The sequence below is a fragment of the Talpa europaea genome (genome assembly GCF_964194135.1).
Source record: "Talpa europaea genome assembly, chromosome: 5".
In the NCBI taxonomy this organism is placed as follows: domain Eukaryota; kingdom Metazoa; phylum Chordata; class Mammalia; order Eulipotyphla; family Talpidae; genus Talpa; species Talpa europaea.
The window spans coordinates 84,389,273-84,408,981 of record NC_140071.1 but is presented as its reverse complement, the minus strand read 5'-3'; the positions used below and the strand labels follow the sequence as shown (position 1 = coordinate 84,408,981).

At 33.0% G+C, this 19,709-nt stretch overlaps 1 protein-coding gene across 3 annotated transcripts in view; it reads left to right on the top strand.

Annotated features, from left to right (window-relative positions):
- GRID2 (glutamate ionotropic receptor delta type subunit 2) overlaps window positions 1–19,709 on the top strand; it is a gene marked incomplete at its 3' end in the record, with an annotated part of 1,748,121 nt that overhangs the window by 1,038,781 nt on the left and 689,631 nt on the right. For all 3 annotated transcript variants that reach the window (XM_084234293.1, XM_084234294.1, XM_084234292.1), the window contains one exon: window positions 15,641–15,760. In XM_084234293.1, coding sequence (XP_084090419.1) covers window positions 15,641–15,760 — 120 coding nt within the window. The remainder of the gene's footprint in view (window positions 1–15,640; window positions 15,761–19,709) is intronic.

Below are 19,709 nucleotides of genomic sequence, written 5' to 3'. Positions count from 1 at the left end.
TGAGTTGATTTTTGTGCATGGTGTTAGGTAGTAGTCAAGTTTCATTCTTTTGCATGTAGTGACCCAGTTTTCCCAGCACCATTTATTGAACAAACTTTCTTTGCTCCAATGCATATTCTTTGCTCCTTTGTCAAAGATAAGTTGACCATAAATCTGTGGGTTTATTTCTGGATTTTCTATCCAATTCCATTGGTCTGTGTGTCTGTTCTTGTTCCAATACTGTGCAGTTTTGATGATTATGGCTTTGTAGCAGAGTTTGAAGTTTGGGAGTGTGATGCCTCCATTCCCCCCCCCTTTTTTTTTTCAGGAGGTCTTTGTCTATTTGGGATGTTTGGTGATTCCATATGAATTTCATCAATAATTGTTCTATTTCTTTGAAGAATTACATTGAAATTTTTATTGGAATAGCATTGAATCTGTATATTGCTTTTGGTAGGATGGCCATTTTAATAATGTTTATTCTTCCAATCCATGAGCAGGGTATGTCTTTCCATTTCTTTGTGTCATCTTCTATTTCTTTTAACAGTGTTTTATATTTTTCTTTGTATATTTCCTTTACCTCTTTTGTTAGATTTATTCCCAAGTATTTGATTTTTTTGTTGTTTCTATAATAAAAGGGATTTTTTTTTTATTATTTCTTCTTCAGATTTATTGTTTGTGTCTAGGAAGGCTACTGACTTTTGCGTGTTGATTTTGTATCCTGCCACTTTATTGAACTGATTGATTAGTTGAATTAGTTTTTCTGTGGAGTTTTTGGGGTTCTCTATGTATATTATCATATCATCTGCAAATAGTGATAGTTTGACTTCTTCCTTCCCTGTTTAGATTTCTTGCATGTCTTTCTCTTGTCTTATTGCTCTGGCTAGCACTTCCAGTATTATATTGAAAAGCAGTGGTGAGAGTGGACATTCTTGTCTTGTTCCAGATCTTAATGGAAATGCTTTCAACTTTTCACCATTGAGAATGATATTGGCTATGGCTTGCCGTATATGGCTTTTATGATATTGAGCTATGTTCCTTGTATCCTGATAATTTCAAGGGCCTTTATCATAAATGGGTATTGTACTTTGTCAAAAGCTTTCTTAGCATCTATTGATATTATCTTATTGTTTTTATATTTCTTTTTGTTGATGTGTTGGCTTGTATTGATTGATTTTCGGATGTTGAATAATCAATCCTTGTGACCCTAGAATAAATCCTATGTGGTTGTGGTGAATTAACTTATGGATACATTGTTGGATTCTGTTAGCTAAAATTTTATTGAGGATTTTTGCATCAGTGTTCATTAGAGAGATTGGTCTGTAGTTTTTTATTTTTGTTTTGTCCTTTTTCGTTTTGGTATTGGTGTAACGTTGGCTTCATAGAATGTGTTTGGTATTATCCCTTCCTTCTCAATTTTTTGAAAGAGTTTATGAACGATGGGCACTAGTTCATTTCTGAATGTTTGGTAGAATTAATTTGTAAATCCATCAGGTCCTGGGCTTTTGTTTTGGGGGAGGGTTTTGATCACCATTTCAGTTTCACTGCTTGTAATTGGTCTGTTTAGGTGTTCTATTTCTTCTTTATCTAGCTTTAGGTGATTGTAAAGTTGGAGGAATGTGTCCATCTCTTCTGGATTGTTGAACTTGTTTGCATATAACTGTTCAGTTAAGTTTCTGATTGTTCTTTTTATTTCTGCTGTATCTGTTGTGATTTCTCCTCTTTCATTTGTGATCCTATTTATTTGTATTTTCTTCCGCTTTCCCTTTGTGAGTCTAGCAAGGGGTTTGTCTGTTTTATTTATCTTTTTGAAGAACCAACTTTTGGTTTCATTGATCTTTTGGAATTTTTTTTAGTTTCTATTTCATTTATTTGTGCTTTGATTTTTATTATTTCCTTTCTTTTACTAGTTTTAGTGTTTTTATGTTGTTCTTTTTCTAGTTGTTTGAGATGTGAGATTATGTTGTTTCTTTGAGTTATTTTTAGTTTCTTGATGTAAGCCTGTATTGCTATTTATTTTCCTCTTATTACTTCTTTTGCTGCATCCCATACATTTAGGAAATTTGTGTCCTACTTGTCATTCAATTCAAAGTATTTTTTTAATTTTTTTCTTTTATCTCCCTGTAAGTCCAGTGGTCTTCCAGTTCTGTGATTTTCAATCTCCATGAAGTAGGAGGGTTCCTTGCCTTCTTTTAATGGTTTATTTCTAGTTTGATGTCTCCATCATCAGATGAAGATGGTTGATATGATTTCAGTCTTAGTGTATCTTTGATGTTTGTCTTGTGTTCTAGTATGTGATCGATCCTGGAGAATGATTTGTGTGCACTTGAGAAAAATGTGTACCCAGACAGTTTGGGGTGCAGTGTTCTATAGATGTCAGTTAAGCCCAAAAGGTCTAGATCCTTATTTAGAGCTTTAGTGTCCTTAGTTATTTTTTTTGTTTTGTTGATCTATTCATTGTCGATAGTGGTGTGTTGAAGTCTCCCACTACATATGTATTTTCTCTTATGTCTGTTTTTAGAGATGATAATAGTTGTCTGATATATTTTGGTGCTCCTTCATTTGGTGAGTATATGTTAATGAGTGTTATTTCTTCTTGATGTATTGTCCCCTTGATCATAACGCAGTGACTCTCTTGGTCTCTTTTTACCTTTTTGAGTTTGAAATCTGTTTTATCTGATAGAAATACAGTTGTCCCTGCTTTCTTTTAGGTTCATTTGCTTGTAGGATTGTTTTTCATCCTTTTATTGCAGTCCAATTTTATATTTTGTAGTTAAATGTGTTTTCCTGGAGACAGGAAAAGGTTAGATTTTATTCCTGATACAGCCTGCAACTCTGTGTCTTATTATTGAGGAGTTTAGTCAGTTTACATTTAGAGTTACTATTGATATGTTGGCGTCTGTATTTGCCATTTTGTTTGTCTTTTCTGTGGCTTTATTTTTTTGTCTTGTTTCGTTCTTATTCATCTATCTGTTGGTTCCAGTTTTAGGACTTCTTGTAGTATATTTTGGAGTGGGGGTTTATTGTAATGAAATTCTGGAGTTTCTGTTTGTTGGGACGGTCCTTATTCTTTCTTCATAGAAGAAGGAAAGCTTGGAGTGGTAAAATATTCTTGGTTGACATTTGTTGTCTTGGAGTTTCTTTTTTTTTTTTTTCCTAATGAATGGCTTATATAATTTTTTTTTTTATAAATTTTATTGTTATATTCCCCATACAATTGCAGCCCCCCATTCTGACCCCAATCCCTCCCCTCCCGCCCCCGCCCCCCTAAAAGTGTCTCTGGTTCATAGTTTTTTGTTGATTTTGATTTTCACTTTCTTATAGTTATTCATTTTCCTGGTCCCTTATTTAAGTTTTCTAGATTCCTGCTATGAGTGAGACCATCCGGTATTTTTCTTTTTCTTTTTGGCTTATTTCGCTGAGCATGATCCCTTCCAGCGCCATCCATGTTGCAGCAAATTGCATGTGTTTATCTTTTTTGAATGCTGAGTAATATTCCATGGTATATATGTACCACATCTTCTTGATCCAGTCATCTATTTTTGGGCATTTGGGTTGTTTCCAAAGCTTAGCTATTGTAAACAGTGCTGCTATAAACATAGGGGTGCAGGTGTTCTTTGGAATTGATGCTTCTGTGTCCTTTGGGTAAATACCTAGGAGTGGAATCGCTGGTTCATATGGAAGCTCTATGTTTAGTAGGTCCAGAAATCTCCACACAGCTTTCCACAGTGGTTGGACCAGTTTGCACTCCCACCAACAGTGCAGAAGAGTTCCTTTTTCTCCACACCCTCGCCAACATTTGACTATGCCCCTCCACTCTTTCTCTGCTCATAGTGTTTCTTCATAGAATTCTGATGTCAACCTGATTGGTTTTCCTTTGTGTGTTATCTGTTTCTTCCCTCTTGTCAGTTTCATTATTTTTTCCTTGTCTTGGATTCCTGGAAGCTTTACTATTATGTGTCTTGCTTTATTTTTACTTTCATCATGGAAATTTTGTGTTCTTGCTTCTTGGATGTCTATTTTCCGCTCCTTCTTTATGCTTGGGAAGTTCTTTTTGATTATCTCCTTGAATATTTTCTCTGTTCCTATGCCTCCCTCCACTCCTTCTGGGATTCCTATGACTCTTGTATTTCCTTTCCTCATGGAGTCAGATAGTTCCTGAAGTCTCTCTTCATTCTTTTTTCTTCATACTTCTGTTTCCTTCTCTGTTTTTGGTTCTTTTTATTTCTGTGTCTTTGAGAGTACTTATTCATTCTTCCATTTCATCTATTCTGCTTTTATTGCTTTTCCCAGAGTTCTTTAGCTCCTCCATTAATACTTTGATCTCTTGCATTTCTTTCACTTTCCTCTTTCGGGACTCAATTTCATTCTTCTGATCATTGATTATTTTCCCATGCCATTTTTGATTTCATTCAGTTTTCTAATCATGGCAATTTTAAATTCTCTATCAGGAAGTCTTCGAAGTTCTTCCAAGTCACTGTTGTTACAGTCTGGTGGTTGATTTTATTTTGGTGGTGTGTCCTGTCCCTGAGGACTTGCTTGGTTACTTGTAATTTTTCTTGTTCCTGCTGCTTGTTTTCTGATTTGTCCTGTGTGTTTGGATACTGTGTCACTGGTACTGACCAGCATCTCTTTGGTGAGCTTCTTCTGGGATGTCAGAAGCTCTGACTGTGGGAACAGCCTTTTCTCAGCTCCACACAGTTTGGTGAGGTCCAGATTTGAAGCTCCCTGTCTTAAAGGTGGCATGTCTGGGTGGCACTCCCCTGTGCCCTAGGCCTTCCCTGGTTGTGGCTGGATCCCCCTCTGTGCTCCAATTATTGGTGAGTAGGGGAGCCTGGCTTATGAGGGGTTTCAGCTCACCTCTGACTGTGGGGACAACTTTTTCTCAGTTTCACACAATTTTGGTGAGGTCTGGAGGTGAAATGTCATTCATTATTTTCAAGAGTGCTATAACTAATAGTCTAAACCAGAAGATGGGATAGACTCTTATGAGAGTTGAGATCTATATAATATAAAAATCATTTACCATGTTACTTGAAACCAATTTGTTAAACCAAATTATCCAGCAGTTATTTTATAATTTCCTGAAAAATTGCCTTATAGCTGATTAGTTACATTGTGAAAATATTTGAAGCAAAAATGCTTTGCATCAAAGAACTTATTGCATATCTGTCTAGGACGTATGCTCCCATCCACAGGAAGCTTGGGGGAAAGGTGTGAGTCATGGTACTTGATGAATAAAACATGATCCACAATAAAGTCTTTTTTTTTTTTTAAATCACCATTTCATTATAACTATGATGAGAAAAATGTGTCTGTCTTGAGCTGGCACATTCTCCTATATCTGTCTGGATTTTCTCCAGGAACCCTGGTTTCCTCCACATCCTGAAAATATGCACGTGAGGTGAACTAGTACATCTCAATTGTTTCAGTCTATGTGTGTGTGTGTGTGTGTGTGTATTGGACCCTAGAGAGGAAGGACCTGTTCTCCAGATTTGGTACCCACTTAGCCCACTGACCAGCAAAAATAAAGTCTGGTCACTGGTAAGTCTCTTCTAGAATAAATAATCTTCAATATGACATTGAAATTTGAAAATTAATGGATGAATAAATTAATACAAATGATTGACTACTAGTGATGTGTTTTGACTCTCTTTAAAAGTTTAGCGATGTTTTGTGACCAAAAATGCACTGTAGGAATTTAACTCTTGTCTATATCAATTATCCTATTGTTAAACTGGTTTTATTTTTTTATTTTATTTTTATATTCCCCACACAATTACAGTCTCCTTATTTTGACCCCATTCCCTCCTTCCCCCCCCATAGTGTGTCTCTGGTTCATAGTTGTTTGTTGATTTTGATTTTTTTCTTTCTTATAGCTATTCTTTTTCCTGGTCCCTTATTTAGGTTTTCTAGATTCCTGCTATTAGTGAGACCATCCGGTATTTTTTTTTTCTTTCTGGCTTATTTCACTGAGCATGATCTCTTCCAGCTCCATCCATGTTGCTGCAAATTGCATGTGTTTATCTTTTTTGAATGCTGAGTAATATTCCATGGTGGATATGTACCACATCTTCTTGATCCAGTCATCTATTTTTGGGCATTTGGGTTGTTTCCAAAGCTTAGCTATTGTAAACAGTGCTGCTATAAACATAGGGGTGTAGGTGCTCTTTGGAATTAATGTTTCTGTGTCCTTTGGGTAAATACTTAGGAGTGGAATTGCTGGATCTTTAGTATGGAAGCTCTATCTTTAGTAGGTTGAGGAATCTCCACACAGCTCTTTATAGTGGTTGGACCAGTTTGCACTCCCACCAGCAATGCAGGAGAGTTCAGAGAGTTCCTTTTTCTCCACACCCTCGCCAACATTTGTTGTTGCTAGTTATTTTTTTTAATATGTGCCATTCTTACGGGTGTGAGATGGTATCTCGTAGTTTTGATTTGCAATGCCCTGATTGCAAGTGATGTTGAACATTTTTTCATATTAAATTGGTTTTATTTGCTTAAAATTACAGTTTCCTGGGCCTCCCCTGGTGGCACAGGTGGTTGTCCGCAGCCTCTGCAGTGCCTGCTCGATCCTGGCCAGCCCTTGAGGGCCCCACATGGCTGGGCAGACCTCTCCTGTCTGGCTCCTCCCCTCAGCAGTGTATTTCGTCATACTGCCTGTTCTGTTCCCTACTCTGTCTCTGGTGAATCCTCTCACCCTCCCGCGACTCTGGCCTGTACTGTAGTTTTTGTATAAATAAATAAATCTTTAAAAAATTGCAGTTTCCAAAAAACTATTAGTGATATTGAGGATTTACTGTAGTCAATTTGAGAAATATTTAGATGATCAAAATAAGATCTGGTGATTTAGTATAAATGTGTGGAGAAAAGAATGATTAGAATGGTGATTCTAAGTTATGACAGTAAGTTGAGAGTTTTCTTGTTTTTAAAATTTCTAAATTTTGAGGAATGGAAACATATCATTTAGCTTTTTTGTGTGTAAAAATCCATGCACCATTTAGAACATGTAAATCTGACAACTCTCTACCTGCTTGTGTCTGTTCAGGCATCCCTTTTTCCATTATCTAATGTCACCTCATATTCACATCTTTACTTACTTATGTCTTTTCCTAATAAACCTTTAAATTAAAAAAAAGAATACAGTATACAAATTTGATAGAACATCATAAAACAATAATTGTGGTAAATTTGAGGTATTATTTGTGTGTGTGTGTGTGCTTTAATGGCTTAAGATGTTACACATTTTGCTTTTGTCAACTATTCAGTTATTTTTTGTCTGGATACAGCATTTGTCCTAAATAGAAATGCTTTATACATATATATGCATGTTTATTTTGGTCTGTGTGGAGAGGTGCATTTACTAGTATTTGCAAAAGGTAGTTTTATTTTTCCTTTGCTGCATTTGTCTGTTTTGCAGAATATTATTGTGCAAATTTGTGAACAAATGAAATAAAAGTTCGTTCCTTTGACTCTGATTTTCATGTCATACCTATGCCAGCACATTACACATATAAATTATTTATTTCAAATGGATGCAGTAAACACATGGCTCTTAGTTGAAACATTGGGACAAATAAATCACTAGGCTATATATTGAGTGGATTTTTATCTCAAGTACCAATCATTATTTAATTTTTTGACCTGGTTTGGTGGTACCTAAATATACTTTCTAAATGTATAGAGTTATCATAGCTTTGAGGAATATCCTTTTTAGTAGATGGTTGGTATCCAATTGGATGCTCAACTGAGTAAATTGTGAACTGTAAACCTGGAATTAGGAGGCATAATTACTTCAATTTAAACAGAATATTAGTTTTGAGACTTCAAAGTTGTAGCTATTATACATAAATCCTAGGATGAGAAAGGTAGGGTGAGCTAGTAGATCAGCTGCTACTTCCTATGAATACAATGAAAAAACCTGGTGAAATTTAAATTCACTCCTTATTTTTAAAAAATATCACAATTTCCCAGGGATCACCACAAACTAGTGCATGTCTTGACTGCCCCTGAGACAGCCTAAAAGTGAAGCCTTCTAAAGGTGAAGCCCCTGATGAATTTCAGTTATGATGAAATTTCCACAGAGGTGCTTTGTATGAAAAAAATATGCACTCACAAGCATTTTTGGTAGGTTATTTTAAAAATATTTATTTATTTATGCATACAAGAGCTGGAGTGTAGGCCATAGGTTTGGGGAGGGTGAGATTTTCACCAGACACAGAGTGGGGAACAGGACAGGCAGATCGACTGAAATATACTGCTGCAGAGAGCAGTTGGCAAGACAGGAGAGGTCTGCTGTACCATGTGGGTAGCTTCCTGGGTGGGGATTAAACTCATGCTGTAGTGGCTGCTGATAGTTCCATAGTGCTGCAACTTAGCCCCTTGCACCACCAGGGATGCCCCTTTTCTGGTAGGTTCTTTGGTCAGTTGCCAAACAATAGAAAATAATTCAATGCAGGATTTTTCTTGCTGATTTTAGTCATAGTGGTAAATAAAGTATGATCCCTATAGGGAATCTTGAACAATTCTGATCTCTCATGTTCTATTCTGAAATAGCCAGCTTATATGTTATTCATTTTCTCTTATCTGGTGATATCTTTGAGGTAGGTTTCAGATTTTGGTAGTATAAAAGATTGGCAGAGGTATTGATGAAGTGTGGTTGGAAAACTTAAAAATCTGATTTTGAAGTTTGAGTTAAAGGAAAATTTAACTTGGTTGTCTGGGAGGTTAAAGATTTAAAGAAGCAGGGCATCCCTGGTGGCACAAGAGGTTGAATCTGTCCACAGTCACTGCAGCACAAGTTCGATCCCTGGCCGGGGAGAAAGCCACACGGGGCAGCAGACCTCTCCTGACTTGCCTGCTACTCCCCTCAGCAGTGTATTTCAGTCAATCTGCCTGTTCTGTTCCCCACTTTGTCTCTGGTGAATCCTCTTATCCCCCACACCTCTAGCCTGTACCCTAGTTCTTGCATTAATAAATAAATAAATCTTCAAAAAAAGACTTAAAAAAGCAGAATATTCTCTCAAGTTATGAGGAGGTTCGAAACAGGGTGGAAAGAGCACAAGGGACTATGGTAATGGTACACAGGTGAATTGGTGGTGTGAATTCCATGGGGACTATACCCCAGATGATAAAGCATACACCATATAAAAATGAAGGATGATGTAATAAATATATAAAATAATAATAAAAAATATATGAGAGGAATATATGTGTAACTGGTGTGTGTTTTGTGTGCATGAATGGGAATTTGTAAATGAGGTAGAATTCTAGGTGAATTTTTAGCTCCAACAATCATTGTCAGCAATAGATCAAGCTGTAAATATTTATGTTTTAAAATTAATTACAAAGCTAATTAAATTTTCCTAACAACTATTTTTGATATTCATGGTGCATTATACATAAGTTACCTTTCACATTGTATATGAAAATAGTTAAGTACAGAGTAGAGTAGAATTGGGAATCAGTGTAGAGAAGAGATTGTGTGGATTCTTTCATACTACAAAAGTGAATCTAACTTCTGGGGAGTCAATTTGTTTTCTTGGTTAGTTTTTAAGACTAGAATGCTTAAAAAATATATATGAGAATAGAATCTCCTTAATAAATTGATCTGTGAAAACATTTTCCTGTAAATTGAGTAGAATTTGAGACCTTCTAGAAAACAATTGTCAGGGTTATTTTAGTTTGTGAAATTTAATGCTTTGTTTTTTCACTTACTAAAATTTGTTTCAGTGAAAAGCATTTATAGTATGAATGGATTCTGGTCTAATTGGGAGTTCTTCCATTTGAAAAATGTGATATTTGCGTGGAACTGTTTGAATCTCTTTGTTTTCTCAGTTACCCCTTCAATGAATAGAATTGAAACTAAAACTTTCCCTTTTAAGAAAAAAATAAATCATGAAGATGATATTGTAAATTGATGCTGAGTAAGTAGAAATAAACTTTAAATACTAGAAAATATTATCAGCCCAATTTTAGGTAATCTCATGAAACTTAACCTCTTTATTTTTTGTTTACATTGGTCTTCAAAATTTTTTAAGTTATATTTCTTGATCTTTTCAAAGCTACTTCTTGGGGTTACTCTTTTTTTTTTTTTGAAATGTAGTTGGCCTCTTCTAACTGTGGCTGTATGTTTTGCTCTTGTCTCCAAGAAGGATCATTTGATTTCATTTTTTTTAGAGTTACTTGTAAACTCAAATGGTCTTTGACTTTGGAGGTCATTTTGCATATGAATGCTAAGACAAATTTAAACCCTAACAGAGTTCATAGTCTGTAACCCCATGAATGTTGACATGGAAATCATACTTTTCCTGTAGTAGAGACCTGCTTGACTGAAAAACTGAGGAAGAAAATTTTCTTATTTACATAAATGAGACAAGATATATGAAATTCCCTTGTTGACCTCAGTAAACTGAGCTGATAGTGTTAATTTAGATTCAAGATTATGTGAACCTTGACATCTAACTCTTGATTGGCAATCTATATGCAATACTACTAAATCAGAAAACATTGAGTTCCACAAGTGTACATAGGCATTCCCTATACTTTTTAACATCCATTAATTATTGAACTTTGTAAGCTGGCATTGATATAGCAGAGCAATGTTTTGTAGCACCATTTTTATGTAATTTTACAGTGCTACACATGATATTTTTCAGAGGCAAACCAAAGGTTAATTTCTCAAGGTTATTGCTGCCTGCTTTAGCAGCATTTTATGGAGGATCTTTTATATGAACTTGTAATAGATGAAAAATAAAACATTGCAAATTCTTGTTTTTTTAATAAAGTTTAAAACAGATACCAAGTCTCTGGGCCAAATTGTGTAAGATAAATTAAACTTAAATTGCATTCTATTAACAAGTGTGAGTGTATTTCTGTAAGCACATTTATGCTAATATAAAGTTTAAAAAGCATAAAAATATGTATAAATCTGAAGTGGAGGAATTAGGAAAATACACTCTGACTTACCAAAAACAGTGTTGATTGCAATATAAGATTATCTTTTCACAAAAATATGAGCAAGAAACTTTTTGCTACCAAGTTCTGAAAAAAATGATAGTGAAGAATATAATAGGACGTTTGATGGTGAGCTGAATGTAGTATGTATGCATTGATTATCAATGATTCAAACTTATATAACTACAAACGTATATAACTTATATAACTACTTATATAACTTCTGTAACTTCTATAACTGCAAACTTATATAACTACAAACATATAACTATCAATGATTCAAATTTATACAATGCTATATGCAATGTGAGTTAAATAAAAGTTAAATTGAAAAACAAATAAATAATGTATCATATGCTCTTAGAATAGTCATTTAACAAACTCATCAATACACATCTCAGGGAGGGTATTTGAATCATAAATGGGTTAAATGTGCAAATTTTAATTTAATATAGCACATTACGTATTTTAACTATTCACTAGAATATGCACATGTTATCTTGGACAGAGTTTACATAGTTTTGAGGAAAAATCATCAGGCACAAGATGGAGATTTCCATTCAGATTATTCAAAGTAACTAACTGGTCCTCAGCTTCATCTTCACTAAAATGTACACAGCATGATCAAAATGCTCCTATTTACTAAACACTCTGTTTCTCAGTTTGCTTCTCATTTATCTATTATAAATGGATGTTGAATGCCTACATGTACTCAAAATATTTGAGTGCACATATATTTATGCACATTTACATGCATATGAATGCTATATGCCAACTCAAAAATTCTAAATCAGTAAGTTTGTTTTTTTGTTTTGTTTTGTTTTTACTTTTGTGCTTTGTATCGTATATCCCACGATTTATCTCCCCATCACATTTCACTTCTGGGTAGGAAATGTATTTTTTTTTTTTTTTGGTCAGGGATTTTTTTTCTCTCTGAAAGTAACTTATGAAGCATGAGGGCAACAGGATGCGCCACTGACTTCAGCATCCCTAGTGTGTTCACTGCCTTTTTGGGCTCATGTTTATTTAACAAGTTGTCCTTGGTTACCGACCATATCTGCAGATTGCATGGAACCTAGGAATATGTATTAGAAAATTAAAGGAACATCATAAATATTTGATGTTCCATATGATCCTCCAGAAGTATCTCTAAGTTACTTTTCAGATGCAAGAATAGCAAAAAGTCTTGCAGATTTATGAACACAGTGAAATATGTTCTCAGTAAATGTTTTTGCCCTTTTTTTTCATAACTTATCCTATCCATAGAGGAAGTACAACATTTTTTATTTTCAGAAACTGATTATTCAGTTGTAAATTATCTTCCCAAATTTTGATGCTCTTTTTATTTTCCTTCTCTTCTATATTTAATGCTCATTGGTATGAAATACATACCAATTTTATTTGGTGTTTTTTAAAAGGTTTACTCTGGTAGCATTTTTTCATGTCAATTTAAATGACATTTGGAAATTCTTTATATGTGTTATTCTTACTATCAATTTTCCAGTAGCTTATTTTGTTTAGAATCTGCTGCCTTGCCAAGAAATAAAGAGCACAACTGTGTATTCACAAAGATGACTGCTCTTTGCCATCTTTTAACATACACCTTTTAAACAAGTTTCTCTTTTCAAGGTCGATTTGGAGATATATATTTTAAAAGTTCAAAATCATGGGAAATCCTTAGACAATCAAAATCCAGGGCAGTTAATTCAGGGTCAAATAATCACGGGCAAAATTTAACTGGTTTCAAGCACCCCTTATGACTACATGAGGGAAGTGGAGGCCACAGTCAACTAAATGCATGTCTCTTTATTTATGGTGTTTTGTGCCTTCTGCAATGTAAATTGACCATTTTTCTCAATAGCATATACAATGTGGAGATAAAGACATTAGCCCAAAGTGACCTTTTGAGTATTGAGAGGAATGATAATAATTCAGTGCCAGGAAGTCTAGTGCTCAAATGTTTACACGTTTCAGAAGATAGCATGTCGGCAATCTAGCAATGATCTTGATATATAATGTATTTGATATGTAGCAATCATATTGATATGGAGTATCTTTTTTCTAGAGAACAAATTGCTAACAAATTTAAAATTATGGTATAATTAAGCATCATTATTAATATAGATATATGATTATTGACAAGAAAAGCTCCTATAAAATATTTGTAATTACACATAGTTTGAACTGATAATGTAGAAATATAAACTATATTTGTCAAACTCCTATGTTTGTCACAGATATTAGTGACAATATTGTAAAATGCATTATAGTTACCCATTTTTATAACCTTAAGTGGTGATTGTATTCTTTGAGATATTTGTATGAGTGAGAATACAGGATCAAATTGACTTGAAAAATAGGATAATTTATGCATATCAAAGATACAGGCAGCCAAGAGGTATAAAGGGGAGATATTATCATACATTCTAAATGGCTCCCCAAGTCCATTTTTTCCACATTGACATACACAGTCTGTCACCAAAGATTTTCTGCAGATTTATCTTCCACAGTAGGAAGCATTTACATTATGTGATAACTCTATTTTTTACCCTGGAATATGTAAAAATTTTCCAAGGAGACATAGTTATTAACCCATGGATCTCAAGTTTATTTACTACAATTTCTTAGCCTGAATATCCTGCTAAGGGCTATCAATAAAGAAGGACTTTTCTTAGTAAAATTAACTAGTCATTTTACCTGGAGTCCCAGTTCACAAGAACATTAGACTAATTTACTTCCTTTCCAGTTTTCCTTCTACTCTTGGTTGGCAACACACCTACCTCGAAACACACCAGTAACAATAATGAAAATATTCTAGGCCAGTTGCTTTAACACCGTTCTCTCCAAATACTAATCAACAAAATTTAACTGAGTAAAATTTTACAAAAACATGCTACAAAGCACTGAAATCAAAAGCATAATGTCTCTGTTGCTTGTTAATTTTGATTTTCACTTTATTATACTTACTTTTTTTTTTCCCTGATCCCTTGGCAGGGGGAAGGAAGTAGGATCAAAACAGGGGTGGGAAGAGCACACACATGATGATACATGTGTGAATTGGGGGTGAGAATTTCACAGAGACTATAACTGAGATGAGAAAGCATACATTGTACAAAAATGTGGAATGATGCAAAAACATATATAAAATAAAAAGTATTAAAAAATAAAAAAGCATATATGAAATTTTGCAACCCCAAAAAGCTTTAGTTGAATAAAACCAGAAGCATGGCCACAACTTCTACAGAACTAAAAAATCTCCAAAATTAAAGAATAAAATAATCATGTAGGGAATGATGATGATAATAATAACAACACTAATAATAATTAAGCCCTTACCATTTATCAAGTGTTCTTCTCCTTTGTTTACATGTATTATAAGACTCATAATCTTTTGGAATAGGTACTATTATTTCTGTCATTTAACAGATGTAGAAAGAGAAACATAATAAAATTAACTAACTTAAACTGTCTTGCACAGTGAGTAAATTCTGATGTCATTGATCAAATTTGGAAAGTTGATTCTAAAATCTATGCTATTGACTGCTAAATCATACATTAGATGAGTACAGACATAGCAAATTTAACAGGTATTTCTAGTAATAAACTAGGTAATGTGAGAGAAGCTGACTTATTGGAAAATAACAGTAGATCGGTCTTGATTGTTACAGTTACAAAAATAATTTCTATATTGAAATTAATGATTAAGCATTGGTTTTATTAAATATCATCCATGAACTCAGTGCCATGTGATCATTTATGACATAGATGACTTAGGAAATACCAACCAAAAAGGAAACTAAAAATTGAATTAGAAATCATAACCTCTAATTCAAATGAGATATACTTAAGTATTTATATCATAGAGGTGATAATTGAAATAATGCATGAAATGAGATAATTTGTTCAAATAAAGTTAAAATTCTAAAATATAATTTCTTTAGTGCAGAAATAACTGAGAATATGGTTTTCATGTGTAAAATCTTAATGTGAAAATTTACAAAGTAAAGGATCGTAGACAGGAGAGAGAGAAACATGACCTACATTGCCATCTGTAGGGGGTAATAGACATTTGCCAGGTTGAATGAAAGTTGAGGCTTATAAATTCCCAATGAATCGCAATAACCAGCATTACTATTTAAGAGCAAAAGCAAAATTCAAGCCTAATTTACCTTTCTATTTCTGTTATTTTAATTTAGCTAAATATTAAAAGAAGGAGGAAATATAAACTTCCATTAAGTTGGAAACCATAGTTTCTAAGGTTGTGAAGTATTATTTTTATATCAAACTAAAATGAAATTGTGATAGAAAAAGGATATTGTCAAAACTTGTCTGTAGAATAGATTTTTATGCTCTCTAGAGTGCCTTGCTTTCTGACTAATAGATCTATGCATGCCACAGATATGATGCCAAAGAACTCTAACTTGGAATTTAGTTTCAGTTTCATTTTGAGTATGCATTTCAATTTCTGCATCTAAATTTTCTTGTCTGTAAAGTATACAGATTAGATTAAATTGCCAAGATTACTTACAACTGCACTCCTATTTATCCTGTGCGCCTACTGAAAAGGAGCCTGTTAATAATTGTATGCTAAAAATATGTATTTTCAGATAGAAATTGTTTATCCTAGAACATTTTTACTATTATTATTATTATTATTATTTTATTTCTTCTGAAATCTTACATCAATATATTTCCTCTCTTTTAGGGAGGAGTTAATGGGTTGACTGGAGAACTAGAATTTGGAGAAAATGGAGGTAACCCTAATGTCCATTTTGAAATTCTTGGAACCAACTATGGAGAAGAACTTGGCCGAAGTGTTCGCAAAGTAAGACCAGACACACTGATCAATATGTTTTTTTTTTCCTTTAGTAATTATGGTTATGCTTTCATCATACACACAAAAGTATATATATTGCAATTTGTAGAGTTAGACATTCTAAATGATGTAAACACCTAACAAATTTATTGTGAGTAAATTCTGTTTTTGCCTTAGAATAATTCAAAGGTTAAAAAGAAATCTGATGGTTGCCTAGGGAACTTAGATCATCTTTCATTCATTATAATAATAATTTTTAAAAGTAGTGGATTTAGTATTTACACAAGGTAGCTACTAGGTTTTTAACTTGCAGCATATACAAAATCAGAATAAGAGCTTTAATAAATTTCACATGGTAAGAAAAGAAAGTCTAACAAAATGTGGCATTACAGTATTGCAACTTCTGTATGTGTTATGTAATAAGTAGAAAATGGTTTGCAGAAAATGAACTCTTTTATATACATAACTTTTTTATATAGAAACTGAATGTCAATAAGGTATAGTTCATGAAATAGTACAATTACTTCCTCAAAGAGAAATACAAAAGTCTCTAGAAAAATGACTTTACTGTGGTTTTGATTTGCCATTTTTATGTATTTTTGGTAGAAAGATGCCCAAGGTAATTGAGTATATATACAGAGCATGCATATATAACTGTATAAAATGACTTCTTTCAATGAATTGTTTCTTTGATAGGTATTTCTTTCATTTGTTGAAATACAGGATATAAAAACTTAGACAAAACCAAACAGCAAAATACAAACAACATAAACTAACATTACTGCTATAAAAAATTTTTCTAAAAAATTAAAACAAAAAAATAAGTCAATGATACATTACTGTCCTGTTTTTATTAAAAACTGATACTTTGTTTATAGTAGATATTTTGAATTTTCTATTTTTAAAAATATTGCGTTAATGTATGACATATCATGGTTATTAAAATTTTTGTGCTTCCTTTAATTTTGTTTGAGCTGAAGAGATTTGACAGGGCTAGAAAATTTAATAGGTACAATAAACCTTACATAAACAAGTTGTTGTAAAGATAAGAATAAAGTATCTATGTATAAGTTAGTCAAGAAACTGACCTTGTAATAAGACAAAAGACAACACTTCTCACGTGATAGTCTCCATAGTTTCAACCACGGAAGATACAGTACAGTTTCCAGGCTCCTGGCTTTGCTCTGCCATCTTCTAAAATGTTTTCCTCATTCACAAGTTTGAAGATGGCTCACTCTGTGGTGAACTGCCTGCATGTCAGTTTTATAATCTAATATTGCTTGGGAATGAGGGTAAAATAATGAGAAACATATAAGTACAATATCTGGAACATAGCAGAAACTAAAATGCTAACTGAATCAATGAATAAATACTTAGGGTACTCATACCACTACCTATGTGTATAAATGTAACTGCCTTTTATAAATATGTGCAGAAAAAAAAAAAAGCTGGACACATGATTAAATCCACAGTCCCTCCCCAAAACGTTTGGAGTTAATCTAATCAGTAAGAAAAATAACTTGATAAATTTATGCTAGAGGAGTTGAAACTATCTTAATGCTTTTTTTTTTTAACTGAAGCAGAGCAAACAGAGAGAAAACACAAGAATATTTTAATGAATTATTTTGAAGGTTACATCACTATATGGTCAAGAAGTAAAATATACTAAACATCCTAAATGCCCCTATATGTTTTTCACTGATTATAGTCTCTACCTCATTTCTCATTCCTGTGAACGTTATTCTGATTTTCACAGTACTAATTTCTTAATATTTCAAATATAATTTCATCTTCCATTTAATCCTTAAGAAATTTTATTGGGTTTTAATAATAGTTTGTTTTATGAGTAAACTCAATATTGCATGCATTATTTTCCCTTGCTTCCCATGTTAATGTTGTGTTGCATAATTCATCCTTGTTACTATAGTAGCTTATTCATTTATCTTATTGTATTGTTCTCTATCGAATCAAAGTGTCATAACCTATTGTACTTTCTATTTTTAGACTTCTACAAAAAATGCTATTATGAATATTCTTGAACTTCTATATTTGATCTATACTCTTGGATTTGTACATGTATCTCCATAGGTTCTCTATCCTTGAGTAAAATTGTTGAATACAAGAAAGCATATTTTGTGCCTTACTGGATAACTCAAAGTCAGTTTCATAGAGATTTGCAAATTGACGTATGACCCCATGTTCTCATATGTATGATGATAAGTCTCATGGTTTCAATTTGCCTTTTCTTAATTATTAAAAGATTCTGCATCATTTCCTATTTATTTTTGCCCTTCAGATATTCAGTTAATTCCACACTCAAGTCTAGTCATTTTTTATTGGGTTGTCTTTATATATTTTTAAAGTTTAATATTAATTTGACAGTTGTTGCCCTATCTATATGGCTTTGTGGTTATATTTTTACTCCTTTTATATGCACATTCTTCACTCACCCTCTACCAACTGTCCTTTCCTCCCCTCCTCCCTCCCCATTATTCACTATATAACCAGTCATTTTTCAGTCTATGAATTATTTTTGCTGTGCTTTGCTAGTTTGTGATCTTTGATTATTTATATTCCACATAAGTGAAATGATCAGGTATTTGTCTTTCACTTTCTGACTTGTTTTACTTAACATAATTGTGTTATCTGCAAATAATGACAATATCATTTCTTCTTTTCCATCTGAAATTCCTTTTATGTCGTTGTTTTGTCTAATTGTTCCTGTTAGTACTTCCAATGTTATGTTGAACAACAGTGGAGATAGTGGACTTCCTTGCCATGCTCTTAACCTTAGGGCAAATACTTTCAGTTTTTCACCATTAAGTATGATGTTGACTGCGGGTTTGTCATTTATGTTATTTATGATGATGATATAAAATATATTCCCATTCTATGTTAAATTTGTATCATAGATGTTGAATCATTTGCAATGCTTTTTGGTATCTATTGAAATGATTTTGTGATTTTTATCTTCTATTTTGCCTGTCTGGTGAATGACAATGATTGATTTGTATTTGTAGAACCAACTTACATTCATAGTATGAAACCTACTCAATCACGGTAGGTGACTTACTTAATAAAATATGACTTTGGTGTGCTAACTTTTTGTTAAGGGTTTTTAGATATGAGTTTTTAGAGACATTGGCCTATCATATTAATTTTTTGGTGTTTTCCTTGTTTGGTTTTAGAATAAATGTAACATTTGCCTCAGAATGTTAGGGAGTTTTCTGTCCTCTTGAATTTTAAGAACAGTGTGAGTGGGATAAGAATTACTCTTTTAAGCCTGGGTAGAATTCACTAGAGACACTATCTGGCTCTTAACTTTTATTCTTAGGGAGATTTTCAGGTACTCTTTCAATCCGTGTCTGTAATAAGTCTGTTAAAACTGTCTACTGCACCCTGGTTCAGTCTTAGAAGGTTGTATGATTATAAAATTTTGTCTGTTTCTTCTAGATTAGCAGTTTGTGTGATTAGACATTGCTGGTAGGTTCTAATATTCCCTTGTGTTACTGCATCATATGTTGTAATTTGCTTTTTCATTTTTGATTCTTTTGATTTGGGTTCTTTCTTGCCAGGGTTTTGTCAATTTTGTTTCTTTTTAAAGAACTAGCTTTTGGTTTCAATGATCTCTTGAACTGTCTTATTTTTTCACTTTTGATTTTATGATGTATTCTAGGATTGATACACACACACACACGTGTGCAACATAAATATGTCCATATACAATTTAATATAATATATATATAATTTAAATACAATATATAATGCTGTTTTTGTTATTAGTTATGTTTTGTTGTAAACACTGTATAAGTATTTTATATTTATTCGATTCATAATATCTTTAAATTTAGTAGCATTATTAAGTTTTTTGCTGTTTAGTCTTATTCAAGAAATGTTCCTACTGTCAAGTTCATAGATATGCTCAATTATATTCCAAAGTTTCTATAATTCTGACTTT